Here is an 18,327-nt window from a genome sequence, read left to right as displayed (position 1 = left end):
ATGTACAGTTTGGTTTTGTTATATTGTGGAATAAAACTCTGCGGCCTTCTTATGCCAACAAACAAACAAGTCTCATTCTGCACTTTCTGGGGGGAAAGGGCATTGCGAATGGTTATATGTGGGTCACAGGTGGATGGATGCCAGGGTTATTTGTACACGGGGTCCGCCTTAATCAGTAGAAACAGAAACGTTAGTGGAAAAAGCAGGCTTCGACACTTCTACAGGGTAATGCTAAGCAGCAACAGGGCAGAGCACGCTGCACTTTATTTCTGGCAATGATTAGCTTGTGTTAAAATCGTTTCCCACACTGATCTCAATGTTGTGGAGAAGGGCCTGATGATTGGCTTAGGCCCTGTGCTGCGGTTTTACCGCCAAACTCATGAGGAGGCCCTAAATCTCCCATTATGCCACTTGTGAGCGTTGACTGCTTTCGTCCTCAGGACAGGCAGCTGCTCCAATGCCTTCCATCAATTTGGCAGCACAACCCTCAACACCTTCACACTTGAACCCATCATCTTCCACAGGTGACAACATTGGCGGCACTGCAGCAAGTGGTGCAACTGATGGCACATAGGAAGTGGTGCCCATGTCTGCAAGAAGTACTACTACGCAGCTCTAGTTGCCCAATGTCGGGTCTGTTTAGGAAATCCATTCCTGTATTTCCCTCTGTGCTCTGCAGCATGTAGTCATGCATTTATAATTGTAAAGCCAAAATTACATATTAAGTATTAAAATGCACAAGAAAAAAAGGATTGGATGAGCAAAGAAGCCTGACATGGGCCAACTTTAGAGTTCTGCTACTGTTCTTTATTGCATATGCTGCCTGGGCCGTTATTGAGTACAATGACCAATAAGGTGAATTTGCTTATTGGGTGTTGCATATGCCAAACATCTACATACAAAGTCAGAGTATTTAGGACATCTTCATTCATTCGCTATGATGCCCTCCTTTAAGGTTATTGGTGCATTGAAACAATTGACCTTTCTTCCGGTGACATTAACAGGTAAAACAGTCGTCATGCCTAGGAAAGTTGAAAGCTTGAGCGCTCTTCGCTCCTCGCTCACAGCTCTCAGCCTATCAATGTTTTAATCAGGACACTCAACATTGCAATGGATACGGAACTTGCAAACTTGCAACAGGGAAATTGTCGGTATCCAGTGATAAAGTCACTTCTGGGAAAAGTTCGCCAGTGGCGACATTACAACAATTTTGCACTCCCAAGAAAATCAAGAATTTTCCCCAAATATTCCATGATTGGAGTTAGAATAGAACATTTTACCCATCCTATAATAGGTCAGGGAAGGCTTTTAGGGTTGGAGCGAACAGAATCGCCTACTTCGCGAATTTTTCCCATGGGGCATTTCCCCATAGAAGCAAATAGTCTTCTTGACTAACACAAAGGGCCTAATTCATGGACTTTTTAGCGTGGTGCAAAGTGACTTTGCACTGGTGCATAGTGACTATGCACTGCCACCAAACACCCTGATTTACAGAGCGTTGCAAAGTGTCTTTTTGCAGTGCAAAGTGACTTTGGAGTGAAAAGTCAGTGCAAAATCACTCTGCACTGCAGAAATACATTTTACACCGCTCTGTGAATCGGGCTGTTTGCTGGCAGTGCAGTGCAAAGCCACGTTGCACCGCGCTACAAATTCCATGAATCCGGCCCAATACTCCTTTTTTCTAAGCACGATTCTGCACAGGGATCAGGGCTGAATGTTGCACGGGGTGTGCAAGTCGTGCCCCAGGAGGAAAGTGCCAGACACGCATCACATTGTGTTTTGACTATTCATTCAGTTTTATTACAATCAAGATTTCTATGAATCCTGTAGAACCTGGCAGGGCAGGGCGCGCCTCTACCCAGACTTGCGTGCAGCACACATTGAATCCTGCAGGTGGGCTTATGTTGTGTCACACATTTCTTTGGGACTCACTGGCAGCCTAAAGGAGATCCTGAACCCCTCCGCCCCCTGAGTTCTAGCACAGGGCTCTGTTTGGGGGTTAAATCAGAGCCATTGAATCACCTGGCGAGATGTGGGGGCCCCATGAAAGTCCCTGCTCACTTTACCTTTCTGTTTGTGGATTTCTTTAAACTGTAAGGGCAGGAGAATGCATGGCAGGTCGTGTTTTAGAATACTTTTGGTTGACTTCGAGGAGCTTAGTGGTCTTTTTTTTGTTTAATCGATTTCAATGCGATTTGTCCCTTTTACCTGGTTTTGTGTTTATTTAGCATTTGTATCTTATTTGTACTTATATTGCGCTTATCACCAAAGCGATGAACAACAATGTATAAATGGTACAAGATTAGGTAAAACAATGTTATGAATCCCATATCCATATAAAGGAGAGGTTTAAATGAGTATGACAAGAAAGGAAGGAAGTGACAGACCAATTAGAAAAGGGGAGAGCATTCCATATTATAGTAATTAAAAGGTAAAAAGACAGAAGTATGATTGGGCCTAGGGGTTTGTGATTCTGAATTTAGGGGACGTGTGCGCTGATATCAAGAAACAAGAATAGAGAGATACTTTGAAACCATCAATAGAAAGAAAATGGAATTGGAGACGAGAATCAAAGGATAGCCATTGGAGAGAATGAAGAGTGTTGGATACAGAATCACAAGGGCAAAGATGACCGATTAGACAAATAGAGGAATTAAAAATAGATCAGAGAGGGGCAAGTTGATGAGCGGGCAAACGAAGGAGAAGAGAAGAACAGTAATTAATGCACGAAAGAATAAAGGTAGAGACCACAAATTGAATAGCTTTAAAAGTCAGAAATGATGGAACCAAGATTGTGAGCTGTAGTGGAGAGAGGTAGATGAGACGGAGGAAAAGAAAAAAAATTCAGTTGTAGCCAAATTTATGTGAAGAAAATTAGGTGTCATCCAAGATTGAACGAAAGACAAGGCAAAAGATTTGAGTGCAGAGAAAGATGAAAAGGAAAGACAGATTTGAGAGTCAGATACATAAAAAATATAAGGCAAATGGAAAGAGAAGATAATAGCTGAAAGAGGAATAGTGTATAGCGTGAAAAGAAGAGGACAAAGAACGGCACCCTGAGGAACTCCGAACTGCAGAGGATGAGGAGTGGAAGAGTGAGCAGCCCAGAATAAGGACGAACAGAGGGATATGAAAGACAATGATGAACAGCTCTAGAAATGCTTAGCAACAAAAGCTGGGAAGAAAGAATAGCATGATCATCCAGATCAAATGTCGCGGATAGATCAAAAAGGATAAGAAGGGCAGAATGTTTATTACAACGGGCAGAAAGAAGAGCACCAGCAACAGAACACACATTGCAACGGGGGAACCAAACAGTGGGGCTCCAGAGAAGACCACTCTCTCAAGCATCTTAGAACTATAGAAACTGGGCAGAAATTAGATAGGGCAGACAGATCAATTCGTAGCCCCCCTCTGTCATCTTCATTTTCTTTACCTCATAAAAAGGCAGAAAACACCTAAAATAGTGTTCGCTATCCTTTCCCCTGTTCCGTTTCCACTTTCTGTCACCACAAAAACAAAGACAAACGTTCCCCTTTTGCAGTCCTTATCCCGTCTGGCTGTGTGCTTTTAACCCAAATAAACAATGCATAACAGGTAAGAAGGAATGCTAACAGGTTGTGATGCTGGTGGCACCAACAGGCCGGACCATGCACAGGCACCAACTTCACTACCCCACAAGTCTGCTCTGCGCTGATGCGCTGTTTCCTCTTCTTAGTACAGACTGCTGATATAAGGAAGGATGCTTGGGTAGTGCAGCTGCTGAAATGGCCGTCAAGCAGCAGTGCTGCTGACTGCACTACTGCACTGAGACGGTATTAGCCTATTTGACCTAAAACAATTGACCCAATGACCAATTTGATCGAAGTTTATATAGGTGATTTGGCCTTCGGGCAATTTGGTTGCATATATTGCAAAATACCAACCATAGAGAGCGGGTGTGTCCCTCGCTCCCCATGTTTGATATTTTGCAATTTTGGGGCTGCATCAGTGTCCCCCGCTTCCTTAAAATTAGAGACGGGGGACCAAAAAAAAAAACAAATTAATGTGCGTTTAAATTGGGCCACAAGCAAATCATTTTCTGTCAGTTTGCCGCGATCAAAGAAATTTCGGTCAAACACACTCAAACCACTAAGACAGCAATGAGAAGAAGACTGCTCCACTGGCAGGACAATGTGGCCATCGTCTGCTCCTGCCATGTAGTACTGGACTGAGGGACCAATCATAAGAGCATGAGAGCCTCAGTCTTTCGCATGATTTATGCTCCAGTGAGAGTCGGAGCAACATCGGTCAATACCCTGTCTGAGTCCACAGTACATGTGGGCATCTCAACATTACAGAGCCTAGAGTAATAACATTGCAGCCTCATACTTTGAAGAAGGCATTTTCCCAGGAAAACAAAACAATGACATTTAACTTACAGAACAGGAACACATACAGGTGGACAGCTGTACGACTCCTTCCTCACGCCACCTTGCACACATCGACACTTCACCACTGAAATATTCACCACCACGCTGTGCCACTCCACAAACTGTGCACGTGACTAAATAGGAAGTACATGTGAAATCAGCAGACACCAGCTTAGCTGTTCATGCACATGCTGGTCCAGTTCCTCCCATGCACACAGAATGCCAGGGAGGTCAGAATGCCAATGCTGTGTACATGTGACTGTGCCCTGTGCGTTCATGTTAAGGCCAGCAAAGACACATCCAGGAGACAGGAAGTCATGGACTCCCATAGGCTGCAATGGCAGGGTCTGATGGCCTGGCTTGAGGATTTGTTTTTTTCTAGCCCTAAACTGAAGCACTGGCTGTGGCACTCGCTGAATAATTGCACCAATAGTGTGTATCCCTCTGCACCCGTACCTTCTCTATCTCAAGTAGGAAGGCATCCATGAAGTCCCTGGTTACGTTGGGGTCGAAGCTCTCCCGATGGTCCTTGAGGATTTGCCTCAGAAAGAGGAAGATGTCTTTCTGACGTTTCACTGCTTTCTGGACGAGCCACGAGATCTTCATGAGCAGCGGAGCCAGGTTCAGCATCTGCCAAAGGAATGGGAACACAAGGTGAGTTTTTCAGGAGGCCATGCCACGATGAATAAAAGACCTCTCCATCTTCTAGCAAAGGGATCCTCATTTTATTAGTGCTGCCAAATCACACAAAACATTGGGCAGGCGGCAAACAAGCTCAAAAACCTGCTGTCAGAATGTCAGCAATTCCTCTGAGGATCGGCTGAATCCCAGCGTGCCTGGAATGTCACTGTGGCTGGGATTCTCCAAACTACCGAACCTTCCAGAGATTCGGATATTCAAGTTCGGGCAGCCAGATCCGCTTGGCTACATGAGGGTCCTGCTTCTGCCACTCTCTTCTGCAGTTACAGGTAGTCTTTCAGAGAGAGCTGTTGCTTGAGAGTTCGAGCATTGTACTTTAGGCAGAGCGTTTAGCCTTTCAACAAAACATCATTGCATATTTTGTATTGAATGTGGAGAGAGAGAGAGAGAGAGAGAGGGTGAGAGAGAGAGAGAGAGAGAGAGAGAGAGAGAGAGAGAGCGCTTTAGTTTATTTGAGAGAATTTAGGAATTTAAGTAGAACTATTTTACACAAGACTCAAAATAATGTCATTTTCTATTTTTAATTTGGTTTGAAATACATGTCACTTCCTCTGTCAGGCGCATCGCCAGCTTGCCTGCATATTTTGCGCTGTGACAGCTTAATTTAACAGCATGCACTCTATCATAACTGATTATTGGATGGTGCACCAACTCACAAACAAGCACTTGGATTTCATTATAACTACTTGGAGAAGGGGAACATTGTTGTGAGGTGTTCAGAAAAGAGGTTGCCGAGTGGTTGTGGTGCGGTGCAGTGTTAATCAGGCAATGATATTATTGTCCGGTTGTTTTCGAGTGGGTTGAAGAGGAGGACCGTGGGGGCATTTGCCCAGTGGTAGACTGATTGAACAAGCACTCACATTATAGCCTGTTTCAGCAGTTGAGGTCAGAGGCACCTACCTAGTCATAAAAATGCTACACCACGGCTGCCATTGTCTGAGGTGTGTGAGGCAAAAAGTAACACTAAGAAGTCCTCAGGGCCAGCGATCAAATGTGGGCAAGGCAGAGGTATGTGTGTAAAAGCTGCATTGTTTGCTGCAGGGACAGACTGCCACTGCAAATTGTTGCAGATGTATACATCAAGGGGGGTAGCATAGTATAGCATGAGCCAGCAACCAAACTGGCCACATCTAAAAGTACTCCAAGCTTTTGGCACTCTGGTCATGGCAGCTATTGCTTTTAATGCTACCACTGGCTTGGCCGAGTCAGCCAGTGACACTGTGGCCAGCCCAATGCCCACTTTCTCTAAGATCAAGGTCTGTACAAGTGGGGATGTATCTAAACCTCCCATGTTGCAACATGGGAGGCTTAGATACATGTACATGTTCAAGTTCGGCCGGTGTCTGCTGTGACTGCAGCCGAGAAACCACCTACTGAATCTGTGGTAGAGGGGGATGTGCTTGAGAAAGGCACCGATTTGAAACTCGCAGCAGTTGGTGTGACAAATCATGGGATCTCGTCACTTCTACCCGGGGAGGGAGCCCTTCCCGGTAAGGCTAGGGAGGTGAGACCGCTACCCAATAGTCCCCCTGGGGGTGGCAGGACCTCACAGGGAGAGACTGCCCTCAGGGGGATAAGGACTCCTGTTCCATGAAGGAACTCCCTAACCCTCTTGCCCTTACACCTGTTAAAAACCCTAAAGTCTGTAGGTAGTGAAACTGAAAGTACTACTGTGTGTTACTGCAGCATTCCCCCCTCCTTCCTTGAGATGTGATACCACTGAGATGAGGAAGAATAAGAATGATCTTTTTCCAAGATTCCTGGTAGGTGGTGGCCACGAGGAGTCATGAAGAGTACATCATTGAAACAACCAAGACTATGGTGCTAAGCTGGGGTGGGCCCAGCCAGGAGAGATAGAAACTGAGAAAGGACTGATGGAAAGAAAGAGAAGCCGGCAAGCAGTTAGCCAAGCCCGGGAAGTTCAAACATGGGAACCTGTCAGCAAAGCTGAGAAGCGGGTCCTCGGAAGAGAGGACTCGGAAGAGTGGAAGTAGCAGAAGAATCATGTGAGCTGACAGGGTGGCGACTCACTCCAGTGTTGGGGAAGCCGAGGTGGTGGCATGACCTCTGGGTGATGGACCGCTCGGCCCAGTGGTGTAACACAAAATGTGGGGGCCCCCCTGCGAGCAATGCTGAGGGGGCCCCCCCAACTCGGCAACAAATCACAGGTCACGCCACACTCTGGGCCGGCCTAGATTATCACGCTTGAGCAATACGCACAAACGTGCTGCTGAAGGGGTATGCCGCACACTGCACTAGGAGAAAGATATAAATATGTGTTTTAATGCAATATACAGCACACTGTGAGAAAAATTGGCTAACAAGCCAGAGTTTTTGCAATTGTTTTGTACGGTAACACCAATCCAATACATACAAGTCACCAACAGTACACAGGAACATTAATGCGTTGCCTTTAAAAATGCCATGCCACAATGAAAACATGTCCAACTGGCTGCACAATGTAGACCAGTGAAGAAACGTAATAACATTACAGTAAAGCATGCCAGGCCATATTTAGGCATACCTAGAATGGTTGCACCAAAATGCCAGTCGAAGCAATAACACTCATCAAGAAGAGAACACACATTCAAGCCCGCGTCTCTGTGACTCTAACAACACAGCCAAACTCTTTAAAATCTGCAAGGAACTGGTCAATCCTGTTGCAGTCTTTACCTCTCCTGTTCCCTCCCAGGCCCTCTGTGTGGCTCTGTCCTCTCACTTCTCTGCAAAAACTCAGGGCATCATGTCCTCCATCTCCTCTTCCTCTCCCTCTTCCTCTCTCGGCCCCCGTTTGGCCATCTCTACCTCTCTTCCTCCTTTTTCCTCTTTCTCTCTGACAACACCTGATGAGGTTTCTTGACAAGTCTGATCTATGAAAGTGTTGTGCAGCCAGGTGCTCCCCTGCTCCTCCAGAACCATCAAGGACCATATTGACACCCTCGCCCCAGCTTTGGCCGATTTCTGTAATCAATCTTTCGCCACTGGAATGTTCCCCTCTCCCCGTAAGCACTCCCTTGTGTACCCACTCCTCAAGAAGCCATCTGCCGATCCAAACTATCGCCCAATCTCCATCACCCCTTTCCTGGGCAAACTGTTGGAAAAGCTGGCCATCACCGAGCTTACTCTCCAAACTGAATCTGTTGGTTGTCTCCATGAGCATCAGTCTGGCTTCAGAGCTGCCAGAGGCACAGAAGCTGCTCTCCTGAACACCAGTGAAGATCTGCTCTCTAACCTTGATTCCAGCATTCCTTCTGTCCTCATCCTCCTTGATCTTTCCTCTCCTTTCGACAGGGATCAACCACACCATCCTGATCAATCGACTCCATGAGAACCTGGGCATCACGGATCAGGTACTTGAGCGGCTGACCTCCTTCCTCTTGGACTGCCCCTCCCAGGTCCAACTTGGTCCTTTTCTCTCTGCCACATCTCTCTATACCTGTGGCATTCCCCAGGTCTCCATCCTCTCATCCTTTCAACCTCTACTTGGCCCCTTTGGCCCACCTGATCTCTACCTTCTCCTCTTACTTTCAGTTTTATGCAGATGAAACTCAGATTTCCTTGAGGCTCCCCTCAGACTCCTCTCCTCTCTCGCTCATTCCTGACCATCTATCCTCGATTCAGGATTGTTGCGCCTCCAATGGTCTCTGCCTTAATGCCACAAAGATTGAGAGCCTTCTCATTGGGACCCCTGCCTCTGCTTTCCCTCTCTCACTCTGGCCGCCCACCTTGGGATGAGGCAAAAAACCTTGGTGTCATCTTTGACTCCACTCTCTCTTTCTCTCCTCACATCTTTGATGTTGGCAAGAAGTCCCACTACCAGCTGCTTCTCTTCAAAGGGACTCTTACCTTTCTCTCTTACCCCCAGAAGGTCACTGTCTCCAGAGCCCTGGTTCTCTCTAGACTGGATTACTGCAACAGCCATTTTCTCAATCTGCCTTCCTCTACTCTGCGCCCTCTGCAACTAATCCAGAACAGGACTGCAAGACTTATCCTTGGCCTTAAACCCAGGGATTGTATCTCTCCAGCCCTGAAATCTCTCCACTGGCTCGCAGTGGCGGCAAGGATCAAGTTCAAGACGCTTTGCATTGCCCACAAGGTTTTCTGGGCCCGGGACCCACACTACATCCAACTCCCTCTCTTCCAAAATACCTTCCTTCTCGAGCCCTTCCCTCAGCTTCCTCCAACTCTCTAAGGAATAGATGCTTCTCCAGGCAGAGAGTGGGGGGTAGATCTCTCTCCTCTGCAGGTGCCTCCCTCTGGAATGGCCTCCCAGCCCCTCTTGTTCTCCTTGCACTACACAGAGACGCGCTGTACTGGCTGCACTTTCTCAGAGCATTGCTGCCCTGTTTTCCCTCCCCTCCCCCTTGCACTCCCCCCTCCCTTTCCCCTGGCACTTCTCGGTCTCGCACTTGCAGGATCTGAATGACACAAGGCCTAGTAAGATTGTTTGTCTTGTCCTTCCTCTATATTCCTTCCCTTGTCTTGTCGCGCCGAGAAACACTTGTGTACAGGCGTGTTATAAATGGCTTATATCATATCATTTTATCACAGATGCCCAGTAAGAAACGGCTAGACTGGCACCACCCAAATGCCAGTCTAGCCAGGTAACTACACTTAGTAGGACTGCTTTATCAGAAATGTCCAGTTGAAAAAAAGTCATACCAAACTGAGAAATGACTAGACTGGCTGCACCAAAATGCCTCTTTAGCCACTGATACTGCGCATATCATGCCTGCTTAGCCAGGACATGGACAACCATTATGATTTGTCAATCAATCCTGCCTCTCCCCACACACACATCCCCTCTCCCTCCCACCCCTATCCCAACCTCCTTGGCTCAGAATTACCTCCACGTCCCTCTTCCTTGTCCCAGAGCTTATGTATGAGGCTCCTTGCCCCATTGGTAAGTACTGGGATGAGGAAGAGTGGGACTAGGAGTAATGAAGATTACAGGTAGCTAAATCAGGCATTACCTCCATGTACCTCTACCTCCTCCCAGTACTTGTGTATGAGGCAGATTGTCTCATACACAAGTACTGCCTCATACACAAGTACTGGGACGAGGAAGAATATGGCTAGGAGTAATGAAGATTACCAATAAGTAATCAAGGCATTACACATAAGTAGTGTTGCAACACCATTGAGTTGATTGGGATTCAGCACCCCCCCCCCCTGAAATTGTGGGCTATATTGACTAGACCTGGGTGACCTTAAGAGCAGTTGCTGGACAGAACAAAATGGCACCAGGGTTTCGCTGTTAACAAGAGCCCAGCAATTACTAACATAAAGCATTTCACTGTTAGTACCTGCATTCAAAGTTTTTAAGCAACTGAAATCGTGATGTGGGTTTAGTACTTGCATGCCAGGGGAGTGAATGGAAGGGTAGAGAGGGATCAGGAGACCACTCATTCTCACAGCAGTCCATAAGTGGGTGCTTTCAACCTTAAAGGAGAGAGTTAAATGCTTGTAACATTGAAGCTCCTCTAGAATAGTCTCATTAAAATGCGTAAAGAAATTAGCTACCCCACACAAATAAGTTTTCCCCTCCCCCACCGCCTGTGAAGTTAGCGCCTTTCCCAACATTTGAAGGGTTAGCCCCCTGAAACGTAGATTTGGTCGTGCCCCTGAATGCAAGCACACACACCATTCACCATATACACACAAGCACACCCAGCCACCCATACATTTAAGTGTGCACCCTTTCACCATACAGGCACACACACCCAGGCACCCACCCATACATTTAAGTGTGCACCCTTTCACCATAAAGGCACACCCAGGCAGCCACCCGTACATTTAAGTGTGCACCCTTTCACTATACACTCACACAGGCAGCAACCTATACATTTAAGTGTGCACCCTTTCACCATAAACTCACACACGCACACGTCATGAGGTTGAGGGGAGCCCTATTAGTTCAAAAAGAAATTATTTCTTTTTGATGTCACTCCGACTTCATAAAGAAATTATTTCCATTAAAGACCGAACCATAACGGAAATAATTTCTTTATGAAGGCAGAGTGACTTCAAAAATAAACTATTTATTTTTGAAATCATAGGGCTCCTCTCCCGCTATGACATGGAGGCCTCCAGCATAGGGTCTTCCATGCCATGGGGTGGGAGGAGCCCTCGGACTTCAAAAAGAACATTTCTTTTTCTAGTCACTCTGCCTTCATAAAGAAATAATTTCTGTTACAGAAATAATTTCTTTATGAAGGCAGAGTGAATTCAAAAAGAAAAAAAATAAATTTTGTAAAAAGAAATATTTCAATTTATTCTCTCCAAGTGGGGCCCCCTGCCAGGACATGTGCTGGTGGGACGAGCGAACATCAAACAACCTGCGACCCTGGGAAGAACCGGACATGCGTTCCCAGCACAAACAAGGTCACAGATACTGCAGGAAACCTGGATGGGGTCTGGGAAAAGCAACTACTGGAAGTTGTCTCGGATGTAATTTCTCTGGGTACAGTAATTACCAGGAAGATACAGAAAGTGTGAATTGCATCAGGAGGAATCTCCCTTGGCAGAGTAATTACCAGAGAGACACAAAAAGTCAAGAAAACCTTGGGAGTCATCTCCCTCGTCACAGTAGTGATACCCAGAGAACAAATAGTCAAGAAAGCCTCTGGAGTAATTTCCCTCATCACAGTAGTGTTACTCAGAGAGCTGAGGGTCAACAGACTCTCTGGAGTGATACCCCTCATCACAGTAGTGATATTCAAAGGTCTGAGAAACAAGACTGCATCGGGAGGAATCTCCCTTGTCACAGTGATAATCCAACTAGGATTAAAGAGAATCCTAGGGAACAAGAGCTATCTGGAGATAGCATTTATAACATCGTAAAACAGGGAAGAATTTTTGGAACTGTAAAGCAAGCTTTCAGAAACCCCTGGGAAGAAGTGAAGAGACATTTGACGACTTTTGCCAAAGATTATCCCAAGGCAGCCCTCTAAGGTTGTGTAAGGTGGGTCAGGAGAAGGGAGTCATTCTCCTAACCATATTCTTCTTGTTTTTAAAAAAAATATTTTTATTGATTTTACAACAAACAAAACATAACTTACACTCCCGACATTTTCAGTTACAAGTGTCATAGCATACATTACATGTTTTCTCCTTAATGTCTTGCCCCCTCCCCTCCCCTCAAACTCGAGCTCTTCCCCCTGTACCTCTGGCTCCCATTGCTCAGGATTAGTTCTCTTCCTGGTTCTCGGGCAGGTCGTCATCACTGGGGTCGCTTTGGGTGTACCCCTGCAACGAGGCTATCATTTGTCTCCATTCCATCAGTGGCCCCACTTCTTCTCCCTCCCCTCTGTTTGCCGCTCATACCATGCCACTGTCTCCGCATCTGCCCACTTCAGGAGGTCCTTCCACCATACCACTAGTCTGGGTCTATGAGCAGCCTTCCAGCTCATGGCAATTCTTCTTTTGCCTAGGATGTATGCTAGGTCTTTGAGTTTACATACGTGTCTCAAGTTACGCGGCCTGGTGAATCCCCCCAGCATACATGCCCATATGGATTCCACGTCTAATTTAATTCCCTTTTCAGATAGCTTGTGTTTAATTTCCCCCCAAAACTTCCCAATCTCCGGGCACTCCCAGAACATGTGGATCATCCCTGCCCCCTCCTCTCCACACTTGGGGCATTTTTGTACCTCTGCGTTTCCAAATTTTGCTATTATTTGGGGGGTCATATAGGCTCTGTGGGTAACATATAGTTGGATCTGTTGTAACCTGGCATTTCTGGACACCTTCTTGTGGTATCTTTGGGCCCTCTCCCATTGCCCATCTTGCATGGCCTCTCCCGCCTCCTCCTCCCTGTCCCACCGCAATTTGAGCGGCTCTTTTCCCACTCTTCACATTGTTAATTCGTATATCCTGGATATTTCATGCCCTCCCTCCGAGATGTCATACATCGTTTCAATGGCAGTATCCGGTTGCTCCGCTAGCGCTATTTCGGACCACGTTTCTTTCACCCTTTTGACTATTCTACTATATGTGATATGCTGTCCCGCCTGTACCCTGGTTCCGTCCATTATTGTTTGGAAATCCATAGCCTCCCCCTCTTGCCAGATATCCCCTAGGGTAGCTAGGCCCACCGGTTCCCAATATTTCCGGATCGCTTTTCTTAGTTGGTCATCTGCTCCACATAGCGCCACGAGTGGTGCCTTCGGGGAGCACGGGGTCGGGCCTCCCATGGTCCGGCACGCTTTGTGCCAGACCTCCCAGCCCAGTGTTAACAATCTCGGCCTACCCTGCATCTCTACCTTGGGTAGCCATATTAGTTCTCGTAGGAAATATGGGGCACTCTCATCCTTCAACAGCCTGGATTCTGCTGTCTCGTTCTCCGCCAGCCACCTGGCTACGTATTGTAATTGCGCCGCCAGATGGTATATCTCAAAATTCGGTAAATGTATCCCCCCTCTGTCGTACGCATTCTGAAGTTTCCACAGGGCCACCCTATTTCTTGTGTTATGCCACAAGAAACCTCTGCACAGGCTGTGTAATTTGGTGAAGAAGCACCTGGGCACCATGTGTGGGATGTTTGTGAAGAAATGCAATAGCCTAGGCAGGACCACCATTTTCAGCAGGGCCGCCCTCCCTGCCATGGCCAAGGGGAGCTTTGCCCAAAACTCCATGCTATTCTTGACGCCCTCAACTGCTTTCTCTGTATTGTACTTGTGCTCCGCCGCCACCGTATGGTAAATGTTGATCCCCAGGTAACTGAACGTTTTGGTCTGCCAAGCTATCTGCAGGGTGGGTAGGTTCGTCTGTGGTATGCCTTTGTATCTACCTAGGGGGAACATGCTCGATTTTTTGGGGTTGACCGTTATCCCGGATAGAGCCGCGTAGCGCTCCATCACTTTTAGGATGTATTGCAGGTTCTCCTCCGGGTAACGTAGGTACAGGAGCATATCGTCTGCATATAGTGATATCAGGTGCGGTCCCCCTTCGGTGCGCACCCCTTCCTTACTGTATTGCTGTCTTAGATAGATTGCTAGTGGCTCGAGCGCGAGGATGTACAGCATCAAAGACCATTGACAACCTTGTCTCATGCCTCTGCTTAGTTGCCACCTCTCTGAGATAATCGCTCCCGTTTTTACTCTGGCTGTGGGGGAGCTATACAGCATTTTCACCCACCGCAGGTACCCAGGTCCCATCCCGTATTCCTTTAAGTCGGCAATCAGCCATGGCCACCGAACCACGTCAAAGGCCTTGACTGCATCTAGCGAAACTACTGCTATTTCATTTGGGTTGCCCTCTGTCTGCTTTATAATGTGGTGGAGCTTCCTATGGTTATCAGATATGCTCCTACCCGGGACGTACCCAGTTTGGTCGGGGTGCATTAGTTTGTTTATCACCGGCTTAAGTCTATTCGCGAGTACTGCCGTAAGGATTTTGCTGTCTTGGTTCAGCATGGATCATGGTCTATACGACCCACAATCTACGCTGGGCTTGTCTGGTTTAAAGAGGGGAATGATTATCGCCTCTCTCAGAAATTCCGGCAGTCTCCCTTTCTCATATGCCTCATTCAGCATTGCCAGTAGCGGGGGAAGGATCTCTTGTCTGTATGTTTTATAAAACTTGCTGGGGAGCCCATCCCTGCCTGGGGCTTTGCACGTGGGTAGATGCATCACCACTGCTTCTAGTTCCTCCAGTGTAACTTGGGCTTCTAGGTTCTCTCTATCCTCTACGCTTAATTTGGGCAATCCTATATCTTCCAGGATCTCCTGCGTCTCCCTCTCCATGTCCTCCCCCATGTTTGCGTAGAGGTGTTTATAAAATCTGAGGAAGCTCTCGTTCACCGTTTCCTGGGTATTCCAAACTTGTCCCGCCTCTCCCACTATCCCTCTAATTGCGGCCTTGGTGCCTCGTTTTTATATAGCCATGCTAGCAGCCTCCCTGGTTTGTCCCCTCCAGCGTGTTGTCGTTCCATATATTTCTTGTAATTCAGGTTGCTTAGCCTCTCCCATAGCTCCCCACCAGCCAATTGCAACTGGCTCGCACCTTCCGCCTGTTCCTGCGAGGTCCTCTCTCTTTCCATTATTGTTTCCAGCCTCTTTTCTATATCCTGCAGCTCCCGCTCTATACCCCCCTGAAGCCCTTTAGATTTGGATATGGCCGCTCCCCTTATTACCACCTTGAAGGCCTCCCATAGGGTCCCCTCCGATTCCACACTTCCCGTATTGTGCTCGGAATAGCTTATTATCTCTTCCCGTAGGTCCTCTCGGAATGTGGTGTCTCTCAGTGCCTCGGCTCTGAGTCTCCATGTTGTAATTCTGTTTCTTGGGGGCTGGTGTTGCCACTCCAGAACCAAAGGGGAATGGTCCGATAGTATCATGGCTTTCTATTCTGAGCCCACTACTTCCCCCGCTATTCCGGGGGTGGTGAACACGTAGTCTAGCCTTGTGTATAAATTATGTGGGGCCGCATAGTGTGAGTAGTGTCTCACTGTCGGATGTTGCCGCCTCCAGATGTCCTCAAGCCCAAAGTCTCTCAGCAGGGCCCGTAACGCTCTCCCTGCGTGGGTGGGTTTATCTAATTTTGTATCCGATCTGTCTAGTTTAGGGTCTAGCGTACAATTGAAGTCCCCCCCCCATATGATCGCCCCGCCAGTAAGGGGGCTGACCTTACTATATAACGTTTTATAGTAAATCACTATTTCTTGGTTGGGGACATATGTATTAATGATGCTTAGTTCCCTATTCTCCAAGAGCCCTCGGAGCGCTACCATCCTCCCATCTGGTTCCACCATGGTCTGTAATATCTGGAAAGGCACCTGTGGTGCCACCCAAATGACGACCCCCCTAGCATATGCTGAATATGATGCACCTACGGTAGTGCCTTTCCACTTTTTTTTAATTACCTCCTGTTTCTCCTTAGCAAGGTGAGTTTTTTGCAGCAGGGCTATGTCTATTTTTTGCCTCCTCAAATACATCATCACTTTATTTCTCTTCAGGTGGGTGTTAAGCCCCTTGACGTTCCAGGTTATTATTCTGAGGTCACCCATCACCCTTTTGGTCCCTCCCCCCATCCCTCCCTCCATAATTTTTAGCCCGAAAATACTTAACATGGGTTATGCACAGAGGCGCGCGGGTGCATGCTCGTTCCCTAACCACTATCACTTCAAACTCCCCAACTCCCTTCCGCCTCCCGTCCCAACCCCAACTGTTGCCCAGCTCCATCCCTGGATCTCAGGCGATCCCGCATTTGGTCCCGTCCAGCTAAGCCGGTACCGGACACCCAGCAGGAGGTTACCGCTCTACTGGTAACCCAACTAACCTACCTAAGGGGGTGTGAGGTCGGGTGCACTGTATCTCCCTGTTGTGCATCACAGTTCGCTACCTTCCCGTTATCTAGCACGACTATAATCAAGTCCCATTTCTACATCTTTATACAGCACCTCGCTCTCCGGAGTCTCTGCATCATTTCTCTGCATCGCTTCCCTTCTGGTCCTCCTTCCTTTCCGGGCAATTTTGTGCGTCTAGCCAATCCGATGCCTCCTCTGGGGTGTCGAAAAACAGTGTCCTGTTCTTGTGGAATACCTTTAGTCTCGCCGGATACATCAGCATGTATCTGTGGCCCGACTCCCGTAGCCTCCTCTTAACTGCTCCGAAGTTGAGTCGCCGCCGTTGCACCTGGAGTGTATAGTCCGGGTATGCTGTGATTGAGGCGGACGCCCTTTGGATCATGCCTCCCTTGCGAAAGTATTCCAGGATCCTTTCCCTGCCGCGGTAGTTTAATATTTTAGCTATTATGGGTCTCAGGCGGGGGGGGCTCCCGGAGGGGGCCTCCTTGCCAAGGCTCAATGCGCCCTTTCCACTGCAAATCTCTGGGTAAGTGTTCCCCCTCCTATATCTTGCAGCAACATGGATTCAACGTACTCCGTGGGGTTCGATCCCTCTTCTCCCTCGGGAAGCCCCACAATGCATATATTGTTCCTTCGCGCCCGTCCCTCGGCTTCTTCGGCTCTACTCTCCAGGTTGCCCACCTGCTGATGCAGCGTGTGGATTTCTGAGGCGTGCGAGGCACAAGCCGCTGTGTTGGCCCCCACTTCTTTTTCCAGTTCTCCCGTGCGGTCCGCAATTACCCTTACATCTTGTCTCAGGAGGTTTAGGTCTATTTGTACTGCGTCTATTTTGGATTCCAACGCCACCTTCAGCGTGGTCATGGGGGCTTCCAGTTTCGTTTCCCACGCCGCTTTCAGGTCTGCAATGGCTTCCAGGATTTGCCGCTCTCCTCGCGCTGGGGATGCGTCCAGCTGGGCGCTTCTGTCCTTCTTTCTGGCACCTTCCGTTGATTGCGGGGTCTTGGTGTAGTCCTCCATCGTAGGTTGCTTCCCTTTTGTTTTATTGAGCTTAGTTGCCATGTCTAGTGCTGCGCCAGGTGAGCGGGCACCTTGTTCCAGATGTTGCAGTGTGTTGCCGCTGTCGGGGGCTCGGCCTTGTGTGTGTGGGTAGCCTTATTGTTCACTCTCAGGGTGGTAGTCTCTTTTGGGCTTGTTCAACAAAGTCCTTGATGCCGGATCTGTTAATACTGTCTGGGTCAGTCCCACTTCTTTCTGGCATTCAATGTGGGCAGCCTCAGCTTCACGGCGGGGCGGGATCTTTGGTCCCACAGGGCCATGGGCAGCTTTCTGACTTACATTTTCAGGTCTATGCCCTTTTAATAAACCAAGTGCAACCTATTTGTGTTATTGACTTATTAGGGTGTAATGTGAAGTTCTACATGTCACCTTCTAGCTGCTTCAGAGCACTTGTTGGCCTTGTGGATGGTGTCACGGTATTCTCCATGCCCAACCCCGATGCACCAGCACAGCAGCCTTTATGTAACCACCTCAGGGATCAAAATGAATGAATGAAGGAAGAGCAGGTGCAAAAAGCAACTCAGGGTATCGGCAGACATCATCCAGTGCAAACAAGCCACCTCTAGGAATCACCTCAAACCTAAGTTCCAAGTTGATGCAAACTATACCTTTCTGTCTATTAAAAAGAAACTATGCTTCACATGTCTCTCAAATGTTTAAGAATTCCCCATTATGCACACTTGGCAAACAAACGTTAAGTGTCGCATAGGTACATTTATATTGCACCAGATGGTCTGAGGGATGAGGGAGTCAAAGGTAGCTCCTCGTAGCTCCTGGTAGCTATTGTTGCCAAGATGAGCAGGCTGTTCTAGGCTACATGTAGGAGTTAAATAGCTGCACATATACGAGGCA

At 47.8% G+C, this 18,327-nt stretch overlaps 1 protein-coding gene across 1 annotated transcript in view; it reads right to left on the bottom strand.

Annotated features, from left to right (window-relative positions):
• LOC138581416 (cytochrome P450 2D15-like) overlaps positions 1-18,327 on the bottom strand; it is a 458,914-nt gene that overhangs the window by 169,156 nt on the left and 271,431 nt on the right. The window contains exon 5 of the mRNA XM_069652731.1: positions 4,869-5,042. Coding sequence (XP_069508832.1) covers positions 4,869-5,042 — 174 coding nt within the window. The remainder of the gene's footprint in view (positions 1-4,868; positions 5,043-18,327) is intronic.

Source organism: Ambystoma mexicanum, chromosome 3p (genome assembly GCF_040938575.1).
Source record: "Ambystoma mexicanum isolate Mex_15411 chromosome 3p, UKY_AmexF1_1, whole genome shotgun sequence".
NCBI classification, from domain to species: domain Eukaryota; kingdom Metazoa; phylum Chordata; class Amphibia; order Caudata; family Ambystomatidae; genus Ambystoma; species Ambystoma mexicanum.
Note: the sequence above shows the minus strand (reverse complement) of the source record. Positions and strands in the feature narration are given on the sequence as shown.